This window comes from Caloenas nicobarica, chromosome 5 (assembly GCF_036013445.1).
Source record: "Caloenas nicobarica isolate bCalNic1 chromosome 5, bCalNic1.hap1, whole genome shotgun sequence".
Classification (NCBI taxonomy): Eukaryota; Metazoa; Chordata; class Aves; order Columbiformes; family Columbidae; genus Caloenas; species Caloenas nicobarica.
In genome coordinates this window covers 55,716,329-55,737,720 of record NC_088249.1, presented here as the reverse complement: position 1 = coordinate 55,737,720, position 21,392 = coordinate 55,716,329, and the positions used below count along the sequence as shown (strand labels likewise).

At 38.1% G+C, this 21,392-nt stretch overlaps 1 protein-coding gene across 1 annotated transcript; it reads right to left on the bottom strand.

The window, feature by feature from the left end:
* Positions 1-461: 461 nt before the first annotated feature.
* COPB1 (COPI coat complex subunit beta 1) lies at positions 462-21,184 on the bottom strand. Its single transcript, XM_065635450.1, has 22 exons — positions 21,058-21,184; positions 17,700-17,850; positions 16,740-16,969; positions 15,892-16,061; positions 15,133-15,247; positions 14,433-14,525; positions 13,761-13,898; positions 12,614-12,733; positions 12,071-12,178; positions 11,831-11,977; positions 11,256-11,401; positions 10,099-10,195; positions 9,389-9,549; positions 8,617-8,737; positions 8,056-8,283; positions 7,704-7,883; positions 6,470-6,614; positions 4,973-5,092; positions 4,380-4,525; positions 3,029-3,118; positions 2,089-2,244; positions 462-785 (listed from the first exon to the last, which is right to left on the bottom strand). The coding sequence occupies exons 2-22, from the start codon at positions 17,788-17,790 to the stop codon at positions 726-728; spliced, it is 2,862 nt and encodes a 953-aa protein (XP_065491522.1). The 5' UTR covers positions 17,791-17,850; positions 21,058-21,184; the 3' UTR covers positions 462-725.
* Between the last annotated feature and the right edge of the window lie 208 nt (positions 21,185-21,392).

Sequence of the window (21,392 nt, the reverse complement as noted above, 5' to 3'; positions counted from 1 at the left end):
TGCTCACGCTGCTGCAGCTTTGACATCGCACTTGCCTGTCTTTTCTGTACTACCAAAAATAAGACCATCACACCAGCAATGTTGTGTTACTCATGACAATACTGTTAGGAAAGCATCTCAGAAACAACGTTTCTACTCTGGTTCTACAAGGTTCTACCACTTGCTGGAAAGAGCTGAATTCGGACCATCTCTTTTCTGACGTTACAATCTTGTGATTACACCACTAAACCAGCCACCTAGAACACACCACCTTTGATTTACTTGTCAAATATACATATTCTCCAAGGTATACCAGTCGTGATCACACATTCACACAATTCAGGCCTAGTTATTACTGTAAACACTTAAGCTATTACGCACTCCCACCTTCTTAGACTATCAAAATACCCCACCAGATGTTCAATACTGATCACATAATACAATACAGAGTTTACAATTTACAGACAAAACAGTACTGGCATAATTTGTTTATTGTACTGTGAGCATCAGTGTATATTAGAGACAAAGAAAACATGACTTCCAGTACAAAGAAAAAAATCTGGAGATTTAAAATTTTGCTCAGTATCAATCATGGAGAACCTATAAATTATCTGCTGGAATGCTTTCAGCTCAAAAGCTTGGCTTCTACAATTACAGAACACTGAGGAATATAAGATGTTCTGGATCCCAAAAGCCACATACCTAAGGTTAAATTGTAAAAGATCTGAAAAGATATTAGGTAAAATTTATAAACTTGTTTTCTTCTGAGACAGATTGATCTTATCTCCAAGACTCAGGGCCATTCCCTGTAAGGAAAAGAAAGAAAACACTCATGACACTGACACTTCAAAATAACTTTATCTATATGAAAATGGAAGTTCCATATACAGAAATCTATGAAGTCAGCGGCATGCAAATTAAAGCATTTCTAACTGTTCATTTATTTATATACATAACAGTACATACCCTCTTGACACTAGGTAAAGGCTACATCTACACATATTATTGAAATAATTACACTTAAAATTTAAGCTAGCAACTGCTAAATCTGTTATCAAAGGCAGGAAAAAAAAAAAAGTGGAAGCCTTCTGACCTCCCACCATTTGAAAATATGCTGCCACTGAAGAAATTACAGCAGTCAATCAAGTTACTGAAATTCAGCTGTTGAAAGTCTCAGTGTTGATACTACACTCAATGAACCAAACTATAGAAAATAACTTCATCTCAGAACCATATTAATATTGCATAGAAAATGAAGAAGTCTCAAAAGAAACTGCACAAACAAAACCACCTAATAAACAATAGAGTGATCTCAAGATGAAACTAAGCTGGCATATATAATTGAATGCAGTCTTATGTAAAAATGCCACTGCAAACGTATCAGAAATATTGATTTTAAACCACTCTGAAATCTTTACAATGACAAACTAAATGGTTTTAATGTGACGTATGTGAAAATTCTCAGGCAGTCCTCTATTGCACACTGTTTAAAATATTTTTTATTGGTACGCTAGCTGTTTTGTTATTAAACAGTTCCAAATTTTGTACTTTTTTTAGTCAGGAGGTAGAAGTTCTAAAATCCAAAGCAGATTCATGGATGTACCTTGAGAAAATAATTCTACTGATAGACTTTGGGGTTTGTTTTGTTGTTTTTAAAAAGAACTAGTCAACAGAAATTACATGCATAAAATTTCCTTGTTATATGAAATTGAAATATAGAATTCAGTAGGAAATAGATCATAGAACCTTGGGGACCATCTGCTCTTTACTTAAAAGCAAATCAAGTATGCTGTCCTATTTGTAGCACTATGGATAAAATAAGAAAATCTTGGCCCAAAGGCCTATTTTATGACAATGCACTGGGAGAGGAGGGGTACAATGTGGTTTTAGGGTATGATTACACCTACCTAAAAAGCCATTCTCACAAAATATGTATAAGATAGTTCTTTAAAACTGAGGCTGAAGTTTCTCTATTCATCTTCCCCCAAAATCTTCCCATTTACGTAATACTAGAAACAGTAGTCCAAAATTCGTAAGTTTTTTGGAGTGCTCAGTACATTTTCTTAAAAATGACGAGGAGAAAGAGTACTCAAACAGAAGCCACGTTACCTGACTCTTTGCACGGATTCGTATGTGACCAGTGACAGGTGCCTCTGGTCCAAGATGAATTGGCTTTTCAATGCTGACGTTTGCAAGTGCATCTTCTCCGAATATGGAACGCGCATAAAGATTGGCCGCCATGAAGCCACAATAACCAGAAAGTGCCTACAGAAAGCACATGTGAGCCCTTTAGAAGTACCAAAATCCTTTACGTACATTTTCATTCATCCTACCTACAGCTAGACAGACATCAAAATTTAACATTTAAACTTCTTTCTTTGCATACAGCCTTTCTTAAAACATTGAAAGTCATGCAATGGGAAACAGTGGTGGCCTTTTTCTAAAATTAATATTGAAAGATATGCAATCTACAATATTCATTAAAACACAGTAGGATGGCATTTTATGATCTGATTTAATGAACAGCAAAATGGTAAAGCAGCTACATAGTAGCAACAGCTACTATACCTATTTTGGCTAACAACTATTATATATACTGTATGTTAAAAGCAAATAGCTAGTTATACATATATTTTGTTTTGCAACAAAAAGGCAAAATTGGCAAAAGAAAGGTAAATTTTGACAGAGAAGGAGGGAACTTGGAGCTTCTGAAAAAATACTTGTATAAAACCAGATGGTTCCATCAAATCTATACTACAGCTTAGCTACTACAAATGAAAACAAACATTCTGGTTTTCTAGCTGGCCAAGAAATAACTGAAGTGATTAAGAGACACACAATTTTGATAACATTAACTTGCTTTTACCCATTTCAGAGTACTCATTTAAAAATTTTGAAGTATATTTCATATTTATGAAATAAGAATATTTAAAACATATAAATATATCAATAACAAATTTATAATACTAGTCACAACAAATGTTAAACAAATTAAACAAAGCACGCAAACTAAAAAGGGTGTCTAAAAGTCTTCAAGCAAATAGCTCACCTTCTCTGGAGTCAGGCATTTCATATTGGTTGACTTCAGTATGTGCTGTAAGTATTCATTTAGATCAATGATATTGGTATTCACTGTAACCTTCAAGAAGGCAAACAAAATGGCAATTACTTTAATTAGCATCTCAGGCATTTCTGAAACCATCTCATCTTCAGGGCTCTATGAAGAGGATCACTGCTACATTTCTCCAAATCACATTATGCGATAGCATCATACAAAATCTTCACCTCCTGCGATCTGCTTGTTAAAGGGTGGGAAATCCATGCTATGACTATTTCTAAAATGTATTAGGTGAATATGATACTCTGCTGAACAGGTAGACTCTCTATAGCAAATAGTACACTTCTTGTCTGAATATAGTTTACACATTGTCAGCACAAAAAAAAAAAAAGTGGTATCTAGTCCAAAAGCTTGCTTTTAAACAATGATAAAAATTACTTTCATATTTCCCTTCTAGCAACCAAGCTCTCTAGGCTGCATTGGCTTCCTCAGATTGAGTATTGTGGGTCTTGTTTAAATTGCTTTTTAACACATCTTTTAGGAGTACTTTAAAAATGGTTAAGGCTTCACATATTATGGATAAAAATTTGTAAGTTCCCTTTAAGGGAACTTCAATCCACTCTCAAGTGAATACATGTCAATACATGTAGCAAGCAAGGCTACCCTTTGTGTAAAATATCACCCATTCTGCTTTAATGTTTCTATTCTTAAATTATGTTGCTCTGTCGCATGAGATTAGACCCCTTAAACCCTTTTTAACAGCTCTGTAACTAACAGTTTGGGCACTAACTGTGTAATATACCTACCACTTTATTGGTCTTATGTAGCATCCATAACCACTCTGTATGCTACGGCTGTACTGCAAAACAATAAATCAAAGATGTCCATGCCCACAGTAAGGGGGCTGGACTAAGTTATCATTAAAATGTCCCTTACAACCCCAAACATTCTATGATTAAAAAAAAAGAGACAACGTAATTCCAAACTGGAGAGGCTGAGCAGTATGACTAATTCTGTAGTCTCAGCACAAACTTCACACTTGTTGCTATCTCACCTTTGAGACAAAACACACAGCAAGCACCAAGCAATTTGGACACCTTCCATACAGGAGGTAAGGCTCAATGCACACACCTCTTTTGTAAGAAAAAACTAGTTATTGCATCACTAAGCTTGTGAAACAGAAAACAATAAGAGAATGTGTTACTTGAGGCCAAGATCTAATGTGGATGTTGAATGAGGTTTATATCACAAGAGATAATGTTGACGTAACGAGCTGCTGTAGAAACAAGAATTGTATCTCATCAACAAAACCCCAAATAACATATAAAAAAATAAAACTAACTTTGTTTTCCCACTCAAATTCTGCCCACATCTGTCTGAACTCCGCATCCGTACAAGAAGCAGGCTGGATGTAATCCATGATGTCGATGTGAATATCACTGAGCACCACACAGTTTCTGTCGCTTGCTGCTCCAGAGATGTCATACACTGCAACATAAAACACAAACGACTTTAATGTTTAAGAAAACAAATTTTCACTAAATCAGAGCGCTTAGTTACTACCTGCTAGGTAACAAGAGTCAGCACTTGCTCAGTCTCCTTGCCGACCTCTGTCTTCTTCAAGTGCTTTACCCAGTTGCCACAGAACTTTGAGTGAAATTCCTGGTCTTTCAGGCCAGGCTGCCCAGCTCATCTCACATTCAGAGATGTTCAGGCATCATGCTGACACTCATTCTCAAGGTAGCATGCTCTACTATCATTTTAAGTGAAAGTGATATAATTTTTTTTTTTTTAATCATTGCAAAATACTCATACATTGTAGACCATTTGATTTCCTCTTCCAGTATGAAGTGTTTTAATTATTTTTGAGCTCATTAAGCAGTTAAGAAATGTTGCACATTAATTTTAATTTTGCATACTGAATTGTTTACTTACCAATATTACCAAAAATTATTCCATTTTCTGTTGAAGCAACTTTGACGTTAGCTTTAATGTTTGCAAAATCATGTGGAGCAAGTGTCAGAGGAGATGGTTTTTCCACAAGTTTCAAGTCACCTGTGTAAAGAAATTGGAAGACAGGGATCAGGAAACATTCCCAGTACACAATGAGTCTGGCGTTTGGAGTAGCATTTTTTTATTTTCTTGTCACTTAATTCTGATGTCTACAGAGTTGCACTAAATACCAGCATAAATACACTAGCTGATTTGGATTTGTTTGTGGTTTTGTTGTTGTTGGTTTTGTTTTTACTGTTTGCTACCTGCACGACAAAGTAATTTGCATTACATTAAAAATTTCAGTTAAAATATTAGCGTATTCACCCAAATGCCACTGAAAATAAATATAAATACTGACTTAAACGGGCTTCAGATGGAGTCTAGTATTAATTTTTAATGATCAGGAAATGGTTAATTCTACCTTATGTTTTAATCACTGACATCATAGTAGCTAATCCTACTGTCGATTGTCTCAAACCCAAAGTTCAACGTTCGATATTACATGCACTAAGCTATTTATAAATAGGTCAAATTATCCCCTTGATTTTGAATATAATTGTTCCCAGGAAACAGCAACATCTGTATTTTTCCTAATCCTTTAGCAACTAATTGTAAAAGACTCCTTATCAAACTCTGCAGTTTGAGAACACAGCACAAACAGCATCAACTCTACACACAAGAATGATGCATCAAGTCAGTTTGTGCAATATATCAGAAGATATCAACTGGGAAATACAGAATTCCGCTTTACTGAGCTGATAAATAGAAAAATTCACAAAATCTATTACATAATATGTTTGTGTTACTTACCTCCATCATTAGTCCGATCAAATAATTTACAAAAGATTAGAAGGAAGGTTATGCCCCTCAGACACATTGATATAAATGAAAAGTATATATCATGAGTTCTCCTAATATGTTGCAAAAATATTTCAACTCCTGGCTGCCAAAACAGAAGACAACTAATAGGTTACTGTTCTCAGATTACTTGTTGCAGTCTCTCTCCTACAAGAAGTTAATGAAGCCTCAACATTTGTCCAAGCAAGGCTCTGGTACAGCTGCTGCTGCAGGGAATGGTTTTGGCTGAGGGAACACGGGATTTAAGTAGTGCAGGCTGAGGGCAAGAACCACCTCGGGCAGGTGGCTGGCTGTTGCCTGACATTTGCTCCATACCAGTTGGGATTTGGTCCTCTTGCTCTCCAGAACAATGGGGAATAAATATATAAAAAAACCTGTGCAATGTCTCAGGAAAAAAGCAGAAATAGAATGCTATTTTTCTAGTGAAAAAAGCATGAAGAGGTTCAAGATCTGACTATGGCTTATATCAGGTTCATATTTTTATTTTTTATATTAACTACTCCTACATTTACACAGTCCTTTGAAGGCAACTGCAAGGCTGATGTGGCCCCCGGTGAAAATGCATCTGACAGCCCTTACCTAGCGTGGCCAGCTCTAGCGTGCAGTTCTGCAGGGTGTCACTGGTCTGGTTCACCACCAGCACATCCAGCACAATGTCATACTGATTGACATGGACATACGCTTCTGCATAGACAGGGTCCGAGAAACCTGTCAGTTGAGTAACCTGAGAAAGAAGAGAGTTTAAGGTGTTTCTTTTTTCTCATAAAACAGTTTAAAATATGGAATCATGTCCAACAGTGACAAAAAATAAATTACATTTAAATTCAATACTCTTTAATATGAGCCTCCAAATCAAGCTGGTGTGCAAGAGCTTTTAATTTCACAGAATTAACTTACTAGTAAGAAAAAAAAAGAAAATTGAAAAAAACCCACTGCAATCACCACAAGTTTTGTCTAGAAAATAGCATTTAAAGAAGTTGTGATGTTTAGGAAATCTAAAGTACGTGCATAAGTCTTCCAAAATAAACAGATTTAATCTGTTTATAGCTAAATACACAGCGACTGTCCATATAATTCATACAAATTTTAACTGCATCCTTCCTTCACATGTTCTTTTGCGTACACACTACAATTATAAATCCTTTCCAGATGGAACGTATTCTGAACCTAACTAACATAAGTAGTTAAAATATAGACTGTAATGTCATTTATTCTTAAAAATATCATTATGGCAAAGAAATGCTGACTTAAAATAAAAAGGTAACTTTAAACAGTAAAAAGAATTCAACCAGACTTTTAAAGAATAAAAGTCATAAAAGTCTGGGTTTTTAACTGAATGAATGGAGAAATTCCTTCTCTTAGTGCCTTCTCTACAGGTCCTGGTAACCAGCAGGGGAAAAAAAAAAAAAAAAAAAAGGTATAAAGAGTGAAACAAGGATGCACTGCACTTGGCAAAAGGATATGGCGGCCAAAGAAAGAACGGGGCTCTTAATCACTTGTGACATACCTACACTCTTCCCTGTGAACCCTACTGGGCTCTTCAGACCAGCAAACAATCTTAATTTCCTCTTGACATCCCATAGCTCAGCACTCTCCAAATCTCCTCCTTATTCTTCCTCTCCCACATGAAGAAGGTAACAACTTTGGGCAAAAGAGCTTTTCTCTTTCTCCTGATCTTACCCAGGAAATACCTGGGTCTTTCCAATCAACCAGTGTAGCCTGGTTCATCAGTTCCAGCCTGTGACTCCCAAAGCTGATCTTGTGCACAAGCAGCACAAAGGGTATATAATTAAAACACTGACTTTCACATTACCTTATTAAGTTTGGACGCAAGAGGATCAGCAGCTTCTTTCCTCTGTGTGTTTCCCATTGCTGCAAGAAGGCTAAGCTGAAACTGGTCTTCTTTTGAGCTCATTTCATTTTTAGCAGTAAGCTGCATGAAGGAAATGGGATCATCTGGCTGAACCGTCACATTCCTCTTCTCAGATTCCTTCTGCAAGAAGAGTAATATTCGAGAATTCACGATGAATTCTATAGCACAGAAACACACTCAAATAACAGCTGACTTAGACACAAACAAATGGTGACACTTCTGGGAGCTGCCTGGATGTGAACATCTGTAAAAAACACCAAGTGTTTATGGTTACAGACTTATCATAGCTCACCTTCTGGGAAAGTTTCTCCTCTTCTAGCTTGGCTGACAGCATGTGAGAGAGGGACTGCCTGCATTCTTTGTTGAAAATATCATTCATGAGAGGAGAACATTCTGACAAAACTTTCAGACACAAGGAAATACGATCCACATCATCATCTGTAATCGGCTTCTTGGGAAGAGAGGACTTTCCCAAATGGAGAATGGTGGCCATCAGCAGCATAGCTTCAGCAATGAAGGACTGAGGAGGAGGAAAGAGAACAGAATGAGGTTATTGCATTTTACACAGCTTTACATTTGATTTATTTACAAAAAGGTGCACATTACTCTGTTCAGATATTTTATTATTTGATTACTTATTTTTTTAGTACTTATCTAGAAACTGAGCAGCATGATGTAGACACTGTCTAGATAGAGTGGCTGGAAAGCAGTAGGCCCTGTTTGTGACCCCAATTATCATTATCTCATCACAGAACTGGCACCTCATTTGGACTTAACCCTTTTGCATCTGCTTAAAAGAGGCAATCACCAGCCCTTCTTTGCAACTGCAGTGAAAACGCAACAGATGACTTACATTTTGCTTCTTCTTTTCCTGAACTAGTGACACATATCGTAAAGCAATCTTAGTTAAAGTTGTAGCGAGAGAAGCTGCAACAAAGAAATCGCCATCAAGCAGGAATCCTCGTAAAGGAGGTCTGCAAAGACAAATGATAATCAGAAAACTAGTTTTGGATGACAATCTTTAGCCTACTTATCTTCATACCTTAACATCCATACTGTACCAACAAAATAATTTGAAACGTCACAGAAGTTTGTTTGTTTTCCTCTAGCAGTAATTTTCCAGATACAGAGGTATTCACAAGTTGCATAGCCATTTCCATACAAAATAGGGAGCAAAAAGTGTAATGGATAATAACTTCATTGTAGCTCTGAGATGATAATGACTAGTCAAGATGAAGTAGCCCATCTGCAGTAATTAAGGAAATACAGCAATTGTTCTCACTACCAATGAAATAAACTACAGCAAGAAGTGCAAGGCAATATCAAGGAAAAAAATGTTTTAATCTAAAGGCAACACCTCTGTATCCAATTAAAATTGTGAGGGGATTTTATGTATAAATCATAAAGAATTAACTAGGATTTAGAAGACCGTAATTAATAATGTCCTTTTTGATATGCAGTAAGCTTTGATTACAAATCATAAGCAATTAGGCAGCTACCATCTACTTGGGATAATACCTTAAAACAAGAAAATACCTCAACCACTAAACTGCATGAGAGGGAATACTACTCAAAAAAAAAAAATTAACCAAGTCGCTCCTGGCCTAGTATGAAATCTCAAATACCTGTCTTCTTCCTTTTTGGCAGGTCTGGAACTACTGAGAGCACTCTGTGTGGCATAAGTGCCCATCTCTGTCACCAATTTTTGGGCTGGACCCACAGACACCTCTTCTTCAGGTTTTAGCTCACCAGCTTCTTTCTTTATTTCAGATTCTACTATCGGGATCTAGATACAAACAGGAAACAATTGTTACAATTAATACAAAAAAATATTTTTTTCTCTGTAGAAGGTTTTCATTAAAAACATCTGCATTGTTAAGATTTTTATAAGTAAAAGGTCAGTTACAGTGCAACAGTTCTGTGAGAATTTGAGGAGATAGGCAGATGTTGAAATACATACAGAAGCCTCCTACCCATGCACAAAGGTCACATTGCACAGACTGTCTTAGATGACTCTCAGAACAACCCAGACTCAAAGCACTCTTCCTTTTTTAGTGGATATAATTAAATCATATCTTAAAGCTGCCATAACTCTCTGATATAAGGAATTTCTCGTCTCCCCTCTTAACAGCTATCACTTATTCTCTATACATGCCAGCTTCAGGCATGCTACTTAAAAAAAATAAATAATGAATGCAAAACCATAAAACAAGTGCTCGAAACCCTGTTGCATTTTACCCAATTTTTTTAAATATCCTTTTTTTTTTTTTTTAGAAAACACACTGTCTAGTAGTAAGTAAACCCACAAAGAGCTCGCCTAATGAAGCAAACACACCTCTCCAAGTGATCTGCGAACTTCTGTCATTACACTTTGTATATCTTCCTTTGTGCTGCAATATTCTCCAAGGATCCATAAAGCTCCTCGATAAATCCTAAGACAAGAACAGTAAATTAAGTCACACTTTCATGATATACTCACACTAGCATCAAAGGAAGTGATTTATGGTCAGGTGATAAAGTCCAGTCTTGACAAATTCAAAAGGACGCGACTGACAGAAAGCAAATTTGATCAAGAGCAATCGGCCTTGGTCAAGAGGTCTTGATCAAGAGCAATCAAATCCTTTCAGCCTTGGTAAACTAATGAATAAGTATATGAAGTGAAATGTATTCTCTGCTACAAATTTATTTCCATCTGTGTTAATCCTGATATTCACAAAATTGAATTTCATTATGATCATAATGAAATAACTCCACTGTATGTAAATAAAGCCAGGTGTAATTCCTCCAGTTAACTGAGACTGTCGTTTTCTTCATACAGGAGAAAATGAAAAATCGAAAACATGAATGAAGATTAGGGAATAAATAGTAAAGCTTCTGAGTGTTTTTTTTCCCACACTTAATGAGATGACGATGGAGATAGGATTCAGTTTCCTGTCTATTGGAAAAATGGTTCAGTGGTGTCTTGGTACAGAGAAGTTCTCATTTGACTTAACCTTTGCAGATCCATCAGAAAACCAAGTTTTTAGAGCCCTGAAAGGTACTATAAAAGCTCTGGAAATGGCAAATCCCAGTCTATGTTAGACTGGGTCTTCTAATAAATGTACAGTAAGTATTTCCAGTTGCCTACAAGTGCAAATTCCTACTGCAATAATCCCTTAGTAACTCTGTTTTAACAAATATATCACGTTAGAGTTGGCTTTCATAAACAATGCTATCTTCTAACAAGTAGAAATACAGTTATCAATTGCACCATAAAAACGAAATTTGAATTTTTCTCCCTTCAATGCAACAAGCACCCTGTATGTGTTTTGTACAAGTAGGCAAGAAGGAAGCTGTAACTAGAAATCATCGACCCCCAAAATACCTCAGCTTCACTTAATTCTGTTGTGTGCATGGACTGCAAGGATTTCAATAGATGTTTAATGACAATATACGTTTCATGCAAGTGAGCTACTGGAAGCGCCAATGTCTGGTATCATATTTTGGACTCACTTGACAGATTTAATAGCGTGAAAGACTTCAAGCATCTTCTCAACAATAAGAGGTCTGAGGTTATCAAATCGCTGGATCGCTTCCCGCACAAACTCCAAGACGTCAGCAGCTGCTGCTTCATTATTATCACTCAGGAACTCCATCAGCTAGCACAGAAGAGGGAATATGAGCACAAATAGCAGCACGGCTCAGTGTGTAAACAGTATTTTCCTTCTACATCCAGAAAAATTAAACTACATATACATCTCCCATTAAACAAAGCTGAAGTCAAACCAACATAAGTACATTCCAATCAATTACCAATTATCGTAATACCAAAATTGTTTTTCTAATGATACAAATTATTGCACTTTTAAGGAAAGGCACCCTTCAGCTCATGTTCCTCAAAAATATTTTAAAATAAAGTCTCAGAAGGCAAACAACTACAACATCAAAAGTCCTATATTTCTTTAGGAATACAAATAGTATTGCATTGTGTGAGGCCACCATTAGAAACACCTTAGCTTCAGTTATTCCCCAGGTTTTGCATATAGCTACAACATATTTAATGACAATATAAGTAAACATTTGCGTACCACTGGAATAACATTTGCAGCCATATCTGGAAACCGAACACTACAGGAATGCAATGTACGAACAAGCAGCTGTCTGTACTTGTCTGTATCTTCATGCTCTGTCACATTGTTAGTTTTAATCACCTCCTTCTTCAGAACAATCACGAGCTGCAGAAAAGATCAAATAAAATTGAAGAAAGGCCCATATTTTTCCAAAGAATAAAAAATAGTGTAATGAAACACAAGCAATATATATTTTACCTCCTCTACATTCCTTGAAGAGACAAGATCCAGAGCCAGTTGAAGGGTTTTTTTGCGCACTTCTAGATCTGGAGTACTCAACACTCGGAGGATGTCCATAACTAGATCCTGAAACAATCACAAAACAATCACTACTTTGGTGCTTTAAATTACTTCCTTTTCATACACTTCTACTTTTCAGTCCTCAGTAAGACTTTCTGGATACACAGTGTATAATCTGCTGACAAAAAAAGCAAGATATCCTAGACATTAGGAACTGCACAGCGTTCATTTAATACATTCTACATTTATGTAAAAGTCTACCATGCAAACTACATCATTGTTACAATCCAGACAGCATTTGCCACTGTAAATTCTTACGCAGACAATAAAAGCAGCAAGTCATAAACATAGAAGCCCATCAAATATGTTTTTACCAAAAAACATATCAACAAAAGATTGAAACTGCAGAAGTGCATTTCTCCATACATCACAATACCCAAAGTTTCATTTATTAAAGAAAAGCCTTCAATAAGATTGTGGGAAAAGAGACAGCTCACATACCTGTAACACTCGTTCATGGGAGGGATGCTCCTTTAATTCAACCAACCGATCCAAAACAATCAGTTTCACATTATTATCACTTTCTTTAATAATCAAATCTATGTAGCACTGGGCAGCTGCCTAAAATTTAAATGATCAAAAACCTTTTTTAAGTAACAAAGAGGAAAAACCGGTAAATTCCAGACAGAAATTCAGGAAAAGACACCTTCTATTTTACTATTAAACCAACTACTCAAAGAGTGGGCACAGAAATGAACCAAAGAACAGTCTTTAAAACTTTTTGGTCCACTGTAAACATCGATTCTAGCACGTTACAAAAATGACACAGGAACACTCACAATGGCATCAGCTTATGATGCACAGACTTGATTTCAAATTCAAAGAAAGTCATAAAGAGATACATTTCCTGGCATGCTTTGGGTCAGCGCTTAGGTAAGCAACAGGGCATGAAAATCAATTTTAAATAGTTGCCAGTGTTAGCCTATCTAGATATGGTTTTAATGACAGCTTCTATGAACAATATTCCTACTCAACAAAAATGACTACGCTAAAGCAAGAATATTGGAATACTTACCCTGATCTTTTGAAACTACTATGTACAGTGCTTTTACTCTAAATCTAGACTGCCATAATCTACTTTTGAAATTTGCATACAAGTTAAAAATTGTTCAAAGCGTAGTCTCAAATAATCAGTCGTACAAACATAAACTTAGGAACCCAAGGTCAATCAGTAATTAATGTAAATCTTCAGTGCTTTATGTTTCCACCCTGGTCTGAAAAGAGTAATATTTAAGAGTAAAGAAAGTAATTCAATCTCTGCAAATCTTCAGCTTTAGCCTGCTTTACTAAGTATGCCAAGAAGATTGGAGGTTGATACCAACTACTGTACAACAGTTTGCAAGTATTCAAGCTTCTTCCCTGCCAAAGTGACATGAAGTCCACTAGCTGCAGGTCTGCAAAATACAGTCTCAGTCTTTTTTAAAGACCAATTTTAAGAGACATTTTAAGACAGTGTTTCACACATGAAGTGTCAAAACACTCTGTATCACTAAAGCCTTCACTCTTTCAAAATATCAATGTACAGTATACAGTATTAATTCCAGTGCAGTAAGAGCTACTGAAACATCTGAAAACATCACTTTTGTACCTTGATTGCTGTTGGTGCACTGGAGAGTGTAACCAGAGTACCTGCAGCTTCATACTTCACCGCAGGACTCGATGACTGCAGTAAGTTGTAGATGCAGCGGATAAACCGAGCTCTCTCTGATGGATTTGCATGACAGACCTAGATAAGAAAAACAACGCATAGTTGGCGCATAAAGAAAAAACAAAATAGCAACTGTATAGCCTGATTGCTCCGTTATCTTACAACGAGGAGAAAATTAAGCAAAAGGTGACCACCTTTCCTGGGAATAAGAAGTGTCATTCAGTTGTAAAAATCTAACTACAAAAGCTATTAAAGAAGCTATTATTCACAATTGTATGCGATGCTGCAAGGTCTTAAAATCTCAGATCAAAATGAAGGGCAGAGCCTCTACCAGCCTCTGTAACAGATGTCCTGCTCATGTCCATGAAGAACGGTCTGATAACACACAGACCACATCACAGCAAATCAGGTGAGACATCTCGCTCTGCACTGTCACACTTGAGCTGTTTATTGTTTCAAGAGACACGGCTTACCCAGCTCTACTAAACAATGACATATTCCTTACATGGACTAAATGCCTTTTCCAGCGACATTCTGTCCCTTTTAAAAAGCAGTCTAACACAATCTAACATGTACATTTATTTGGAATGTGCCACAACATTTCTCTTTTACCTTATAAATTAGTTCAACAATAACCAGTTGCAGTATGTCACCAAATGTCTGGACTTGGTCAATACAGGTACTCAAATAATCCAAAGCTCGATCCTATAGAAACAAAAGATAAATTATTCTAAATTATTCTGAGGTTGCTCACTCAGCTATATTTTAAATCAAAACACATTTTAAAAATCGAAGCACAAACCAGCATATATTCAACCCTTCAACTTGAAATCTAAAACAATTCATGAAAATATTGTAAATCTGAAGAGCAAATTAATCCATTCTGCTGATAAATGGCAAAAAAGAAAGAGATGAAACTAATGGTAATTAGGCACAAAAGGCAGTTGACTGTAAATAATCCAAAATGCTAAAGAGAAATTGCTGTTTCTTTCTCATATGTCTACAAAAGCTATAAACCAGTAGGCAATGGAGCACTTCTTAATCTGTTTAAGTTCACTTGGCAAAACTAATTACAGTTTTCAGCATCAACATATGCCTTCACCAAATACAGCAATTCTCCTTTTAAATTAACACAGCACTAAAGATCTACTTTACCTTTTGCAGTTACCAAATATTCCACAAATGGCTTAACACTACCATATATGGCTTTTAATGAATATAAATAGTTTATACCACCAAACAACTACTGGCTAGTTAACCAGTACGTTTTCAAGTATTTAAACCAAGACAGTTTGAGAACAAGTATTCTTACCTGATCTGCATGAATTAGCATCATAAATGCATTTCTTTTGCAGCTTGCATCTTTCTCATTCACCAAGAAATCATGGATCAATTCAGGAGCATCAGGTATAAGATGTTCAAAATTTCTTTTAAAAAAAAAAGTAATTAAAAGAACTACGGGTAAGGAGCAGAACCTAAGGCTTAATTGCATAACCTAAAGACAAGCGTTGACAAAAATTCAAAAAACATAAAACACAGCTTTTGTGTAGCTATTTGAAACTGCCAACAGACTCAAGGAGCTTTAAAAAATTTGTTTGTTATCATGACAGCTAAGACATTACCCCATCAATTATTTCTGTTTAATAGTAACATTCAGCCGCACTGTTCAGGTAACAACTGCAATAATGTTTAGTGTACAACTGTGGTACACTAAGAATGCGTTGCTTGAAATAAATGTGTATCTGCATATTCCTGTGAAGATTCTTCTATATTTATGGTTGTGGACAATGGTTACTATTAATAACATTTAGACCGTTAGGGAAGACATCTGCCCATACAAATTAACTTGTAATATAAGGACCGCAGTCACACTTCAGAAAGCAGCAACAGTAGCTCCTGCTTTTCCAGAGAAGCCCATGAGACACCAGGAGAAAAAGCAAACAAACCAACCAACCCTCAAACACCGAACCATTGATTGATAAATGTTTACGAGATCTCAAAAACTACCCAGATCACTAAAACTATCCTTGGTCTCCTGCATCCACGACTTTAAATAGTTGCTGGCATTTACCTATAAATGGTGTAAATTGCAAGAACTGCATTTCTGCGCACGTAGCTGTGACGATGCTCCAGACACGCACGAATGGCTGGCATCAAAGGTTCCAGCAGTTCTGCCTCTTTCAGCTTGCAAAGAAAACGGAGAGTAGATCCTCGGATAAATTCATTTGGGTGCTGAAGATCCTAAAATCGACAAGAAACATATTTGAAATGCCAGACTCTTCAACCCTATTGTTAAGCTCAGATGAATGCACTTGCTACCCTTCTCCCACGCTCAGCCTTAAAACACTGCTGCCCCACAATATTTAAAAGCACATATTTCTGTGTAGTAAAACTTAGAAAGGCTGTGGGATGCTTTTTTGTGCACTGTGTATGTTTTCTCTGATCATTAGGCTGTGAAAGCTCACCCTGCAGGCACTCCAGCACTCTGGATACTAATCTCTAGGTCATCTGCTTCCGACCCATCCTCAGAGAAGCTGAAGGACCTTATTATCCTTGTGAAGGACTGTCCTAAATACACCACGATGAAGATATTCCAAAAGTAGTGTCCATTTATGACCCGTGGCTTGACCCAAGACAATATGAAGACCGTAACTAGGTTATCCCTCATCTTTGAGGTTCGTTGACTTGGAAACAAAGAGCACTAAATTCTTGTTAAGTTGTAACAGTAAAAGAACACATAAAAATCTCCTTGGTAGTAGGTCTGCTGGTCATCTACAATTGCCCAGCTCTGAAACATAACAGTTAGGAAGGAAATGCTGAGCATAAACCATTTTTATATTTATTAAATAAGACAAAAGGAGATACTTCACAGAAAGATCCAGTATAGGACCTTAAGTAATGAACTAAACAATGGGCTACCTTTCTGTATGCATCACACACAAGGATCATTTCCTGCAATAGCCGTCCATCCGGAGTCGTCTTGGGCACTATCTCCCAAAAGACAAGCAGCAGTTTTTTGATGGTATGATCTTGGAGAGGCAGTACAAAACGTATAATGGTCATCAGAAGGCCAGGCAGTTTTTCACCATTCAGAATCATAATGATGACTTTCTTCAAGGCCTCTGTCTTCAGCTTGACATCTCCTTTTTCTAGAGAAGGAAAAAAGGAAATCAGGAAGGCTAACCTGGCACAGCTAGTTTAAGAGAAATATTGACCTTCAGTGTCAGAAGATACAAACTCCCTCTAAAAGAGTGCAATATTGCACAGCAATAAAATTCACACCCTTGCTTCTACTAAAAGGATAAAGAGGAAGCAAGAGATATTTAAAGAATAACCACGGAGTTCAGACTTAATTCTAGGATCCACATAATGGAATTATCAGAGTTCAACAAATTTCACAACAGTTTCAATGTTTAAATAGCCTTTCATACCAGGATATTACCATGCACTCTGATGTCCTATCTATACTAACAGTGCCTTTTCTCCCAGCAAGATAGACCAGTGAGTGCGCTGAACAAGTGATAACACAACTTGTCGCTTATCATTGCATTATTTAAATCTGCCTGAGCCCAAACAGGTATGACTTCAAACAGAAAGGCAGGAAAATATTTCCAATTTTTGCACAGACTGAGGTGAGAAAAAAAAAACCCACACCACCAAACACAACAAAAACACATAAGATAAACATAATGAAGTTTCTCAAAACATGTCAAACAGAGGAATGCACACATTTCAAAAATCAACAAAACAAAATCAACATTAAATTGATTTGTTTGCATTTATAAAATGTAAACAATATTCTAGGAAAGGCACAATGAGAGAATATGAGAATTATTCAGGTAAGATGGAATATCCTTCAAATCACTGTCCATTACTTGCCTAGGTCATTTTTTAAGCTGATTTCAGAAGGTGGTTCTGAATCCATCGGAACATTGATTAACGTGTAACACACGTTCTCTGCAGCTGTCATGGTTCTTGGTTACAAAGTTTTCTCAGTGGAAGAACTATTTTGACACAAATATCAGATAACCTAAAAAGCAAACAAAACCATCCCAAAGTTAACAGATTTTATTAACAAACAGCACAAAAATGTTTTCTAAACTGACTTAATTATTTTGAAGGGATTGCTGGGTTTCTTGAGAAGCCACATTCAAAACCCATCTCAATTTTCTGTTATGCTAAAATATTCCCATCAGCACCAAAAAATGAAGAGCACAAAGTTTCCCAAAGAGAGAAAAAAAAAAAAGTAAATGAAAGAAATCTTTCCAATACTTCAACACAGTCAGAGATAACTGAAGTGTACAGGCATCTGACAGCAGCTCAATGGAAGCAGCAGCTTTTCCCTCATCTCCTCACCCTCCTGATCCCCCCGACCTTCCCTGCAGCTCTGTGCCCCTCCAGGTGAGCTGACACAAGCTGCAAAATCATAGAATCATTTGGGCTGCAAAAGACCTTTAAGATCATCAACTGTTGACCTAGCACTGTCAAGTCCAACTCTAAACTATGTCCCTAAGAACCTCATCTACGCATCTTTTCAACACCTCCAGGGATGGTGACTCAGCCACTTCCCTGGGCAGCCTGTTCCAATGCCCGACAGCCCTTTCAGTGAAGAATTTTTTCCTAATATCCAATCTAAACCTCCCCTGGTGCAACCTGAGGCCATTTCACTTGCCCTATCGCTTGTTACCTGGGAGAAGAGACCAACACCCACCTTGCTACAACCTCCTTTCAGGTAGTTCTAGATAGCAATAAGCCCCCTCTACCTGAAAAACATCAAAGCAAAGAAAAGTGAAGAGTTTTTGGCTCGTTTAACAAGTTGAATCAGCCTATGAAGGAAGCTTTGAAGATGAGCATGAGATCCAACACAGGAGAAACAGCACTGCAGTGGAGAGGGAAGCAGGACCAGCCTTTTACTTGCCAAGGATCCCCAGACCAGCTCAATTCTACTGTCTAACTGCTCCACTGGACACTGATGAGGAAAGTAAGTATTTTTACAGTCAAAAGTACGAGAAAGTTACAGATCTATTAAACCTGCTCTGTGGCTCGCAGTTCAGGTAACAAAATTAGCAATTAAGCTCAGTCCTCATTCTCATGTTTGTTACTTCCTTATATATGATAGGCATACAAGATCAAATCAAACGTTTTATTCCATTTCTTAAGTAATGAAAAAGGCCCAAATTTGAGCTTGCTCGGTTAACACTATGATACCATACTGACAAGCACAGTAAATTGTTACTTTTTATTACATGACCACTGTTGTATTTTCTACAGAAAAATGTGTCAAAAAATCTAAAGAAAAACTTTCTCTGTGCTTTTATTGCTGTTAATTTTCTGAAAGTCTTAGACTGAGTTTAATACACCATTAAAACAACAAAGATGCCTTTTTACTTTAAGATACTACGCATCAGTCAAATATTGTGTAAAACCATGCTTTTTTAATGTAATTATTATTACTAACCGATAAGAGAACTGAACAAAATGTTCCCCATCAGTGGTTGTGATTTACATAAAGATGAAAACACTAAACTCTCCAACTCCAGGCTGTGCTTTCACTGCAGACCACTTTTCCTCGAAGTACAATGATCTCAAGCAGGGCCATACATCCCTGACATAAAGATTTCAATAACACGCCAGTTTAAGAAGTTATTGTCTGGGGACACCAGCTCCTACCCCACATCACCTTTTTGATGTGTGCAGACAACTTGTGGGATGCAAACCCTGTAAACCCTCTACTCCTACCTTATTTCTGAAGCAGTAAGAAACACACGCAAAATCCAACAGACCCACACACCCCCGTTCCCAGCCTGGTTAAAAGCACGATCCAGAAACAGCTCCGAGGAAAGAGAGGGAAGGGCGGACATGGAGTCACAGAGTTTGCATGAATGGCTGAGATGCTGCACACGCTGGTCCTGGGTCCAAAGTCCCTTTTCCCAGCAAATGGACATCCAGAGAACCTCAGGCTGAACAGCGAGCAGGTAACTTGTGCTAACTTGGACTCCAGCCTCTTTCTACACAAGAAAACAACACAACTAAAACAGTACCACAACTACTACCCAAAATAATAAATGCAAGACGATTTTTTTTAAAATGCCTCTGTTATATTTCTATATTTTTAAGAATTAGATTTTTCATGTTCATTGTTTACAAATATCTACACAAACGATTCCTGCTCATTTTTAGAAATACAACAGTTTTCTTGCCTTGGCAGCAGCTTTTTGCGTACTTTTTCCATACTGTTACCCAGAACTCCTGCCTCAAAGCCATACAGCCAGCACAGCCTTCTCCAATAATGACTCACAAGGACCATAAAGTAGATCTTTGCAAAAAGCAGACCAGGTATCTTTACTCATGCAAAGATCTCAACTGCAGAAATTCTATGAAAAATTGAAGCCAAAGAGGTCTCTAAAGCATGAAAACACGGAGTGTATTTTAGGCTCTGAAAAGCAGCAGTGAAAACCAAGTCTCGTAAAATGCAGAGCTGGAGACTGGGCAGGGAGAGCCACCACTGAGCCTTCCCCCTTGCAAGGCACCAAGCCTTGAAATCAGTTTAATCTCACAGAGAACCCCCACAGACACAGAAGTAGGTGCTATTTTACTTCTCCAGCGATAAAACATCTGGGTACCCACACAAGGAAACTGAAAGTTTTACAGTTTATACAACACAGGAAGATCAAAAGCCGAGCCCGCTCTCCAGGTATAACCTTGAGAAGCCTTATGTACTGGGGTACCTGGTGAACCAAAGTCCTGAGAGAATAATTTTATTGATGCACGACCTACAATATATAATGTAAAAACATTTATTAAAGAATCCTGAGTAAATCTACAGCCAGTTCAGGGAGACTTCTCTCTTAATTTCCCAGATGACTACTTTTTGCTCAAAGCGCCTGGCGTTTTTAGCGACGAGTTAAAGCTTTAAACACGCGGGTGCCCGCGTTTGCCCGCCATTCCCCTCAGCAAATTCGGAGACCTACAACCCCCAACCCCCCCAGCACCTCTCCGGGCCCCGCAAAACACCCAGAAACGCGAGGCTCCCGTTAGCGGTACCGGGGGCTCCCTCAGCGACCCACACTCAGGGAACCCCCCATCCATCCCTCAGGGAGCCCCCCAAGAAGGTGCCGGCGGGGCCGTGAGGCCTCGGGCCTGCGGGCCCCACCGGGGCGGCGGCTGCACCGCCACGGCGCCCACCGCCCCCCCAGCCCCGGCGAGGCCGCTAATCCCCAGGGGCAAGACTCCGTACCCGCTGGCGCGGCGGCCCGGCCCAGTCCCCTTGAGTCGGGCCCGGTGCGGAGCTCAGCCCGCGGCGCTTCAGCGATGGCTGACGTGGAGCCGCTCCCTCCCCAGGCCACATCGATAGTACGGCGGCCCTGCCGGGACACGCCTCCAACCCGCACGGCAACGCGAAAGGGGCGGAGCCGCCCATGGCGGCTCCGCCCCTTTCGCGTTGCCGTGCGGGCTGGGGGAGGGGGCGGGCCCCTGCGTCTGACGTCACGGCCTCGTGGCAGGCAACGTCATTGCCCGCGTAAGCAGGAAGGGGGCTGAGCAGTGAAGGTGGGAGAGAACAGAACGAGGGAA